The 1,645-nt window shown below is 34.9% G+C and overlaps 1 protein-coding gene across 1 annotated transcript; it reads right to left on the bottom strand.

Moving 5' to 3' along the window:
- Positions 1-353: 353 nt before the first annotated feature.
- LOC131060815 (protein PLANT CADMIUM RESISTANCE 2) lies at positions 354-1,442 on the bottom strand. The gene is made up of 4 exons (XM_057994232.2): positions 1,283-1,442; positions 1,115-1,186; positions 812-1,021; positions 354-722 (listed from the first exon to the last, which is right to left on the bottom strand). Exons 1-4 carry the CDS (start codon positions 1,365-1,367, stop codon positions 640-642), a joined length of 450 nt encoding a protein of 149 aa, XP_057850215.1. The 5' UTR covers positions 1,368-1,442; the 3' UTR covers positions 354-639.
- Between the last annotated feature and the right edge of the window lie 203 nt (positions 1,443-1,645).

The following is a 1,645-nucleotide window of genomic DNA, read 5'->3' on the forward strand; positions in this document are numbered from 1 at the left end:
GATAAATTGATTTTATAAAATTATTTAATTTTAATTTTCAGACATAATAAAACTAACTATCAATTATAAAACTATTTAATTTTAATTTTTATAGATATTTTATTTTCAGACATAATAATTAATTTTTTTATATGATTTAGTTTTATAAAACTGAAAACAATAAAATTCTTTATCTAAATCACAACAATTTTTTGACAAGTTTGCAACCATATAACTACCTAATTAACATCTGTATTTGTAAAATATCTGATAAAAAATAAAAAAATTCTAAATATTAATATTGAATATTTTTAAATTAACAAGAATTAAATTAAAAATAATAATATCATTAATTAAATTAACTTAAAATATGGTAATAATTAATAGACACTTGATGTATTGATAAAGTTGAATAAAGTTGAATCCTGCTTAATACAAGGCCTCCAAATTAGAGGAATAAGGCCAGATTATGGCAGATTATGCCAAATATAGAGACCCAGAAAAAGATTTGCATCAGATTTAATTACGGTCCCACTTCCCTAAATTCGTAATAGTATTAATAAAACCCTTACGATGTAAATAGAGGAACAACTATTGAAAACAGCCATTGAAGTACGGAAACGTCTGTATTATCAAACAGAAATGGTATGGAGTCTGGGATCATCTTGCCATGTTTGGATTGACAGGAGGTGTCATGGCGCTCCCCATCTCGCGCTCTTGCTTTTGCTGATTCCCAATCCAACCTACAACACGCCAAAAAGAAATCAACCTCAAAAGTCAAAACCATCTGAAGAATCCTAAAACTTAACATCCAACAACACAAATGTATTACCCAGAGCAGGATCATATCCTCTGCTTTTGAGCTCTCTGTATTCCTGGCACAGCGCGCATAGTTCGCAACACCAATGGACGACACAATCTGTGCAGGTCTCCTCCAAGTTAAATTGAACCCGCATCTTTTTCCGGTAGAAGCACGAATAGCAGCACGCGAACCCCGTAAAATAGCACAGTACAGCGTAGACCGCTCCGCCAAAAGCGCATGCTGCATTAAGTTTAACCACTCAGCATATCCATACAATAATAAAACAAATAGATATAAATTGGTTGCTTAGAATTTTGTTTATGGAGGTCTTACATGTAGAACCCTCATCCACTATCTCAGCTATTTGCCCAAAAGTGATGCAGGGGCAGAAGCATGTGACGCAACCTGCACTCACACAACATTTCCATTATTATTAATTCAAATATGATGATAAAAAAGAGGTAAAAAATGGCGGAAAATAATAAAAACAGAAGGTTATACAGGTGGAAAAATCTTTGAAGCAGCCGAAGAGGCCAGAGGACCACACTGTGGGGCGAAGTTCCTGCCCTGCCTTTGGAGGATACATCTTCTTCTTCTTCTGCTCCTCCTGCCTCTTCAACAAAAGAGATAAAGTAAGATGTGCCTTTGAAATGGGAGTATGTGTGGATACAAATAAGTAAATGGGGATGTGGAATTAGAGAGAGGTGTAGAATAAGAATGAGGTGGACCCCATTGGTACTAGTACGATCAAGATGAAAATTGGACTCCACTCATTCTCACCTAATCCTTCCAAAATCAAAATGGGGCTCTTGTTATCGTTTCATGTCTTGTCCTGTGCCCTTTATCTCGTCTCTCATTTTCCCG

Source organism: Cryptomeria japonica, chromosome 10, assembly GCF_030272615.1.
Source record: "Cryptomeria japonica chromosome 10, Sugi_1.0, whole genome shotgun sequence".
Classification (NCBI taxonomy): Eukaryota; Viridiplantae; Streptophyta; class Pinopsida; order Cupressales; family Cupressaceae; genus Cryptomeria; species Cryptomeria japonica.

Excerpts from the sequence above, each read along its gene's own strand:
- LOC131060815 (XM_057994232.2), bottom strand. The coding sequence starts at position 1,367 with ATGTATCCTCCAAAGGCAGGGCAGGAACTTCGCCCCACAGTGTGGTCC. Across the intron at positions 1,022-1,114 it reads AGTGGATGAGGGTTCTACAT|CATGCGCTTTTGGCGGAGCG; the intron begins GTAAGACCTCCA and ends AACTTAATGCAG. Across the intron at positions 723-811 it reads AGGATATGATCCTGCTCTGG|GTTGGATTGGGAATCAGCAA; the intron begins GTAATACATTTG and ends GGCGTGTTGTAG.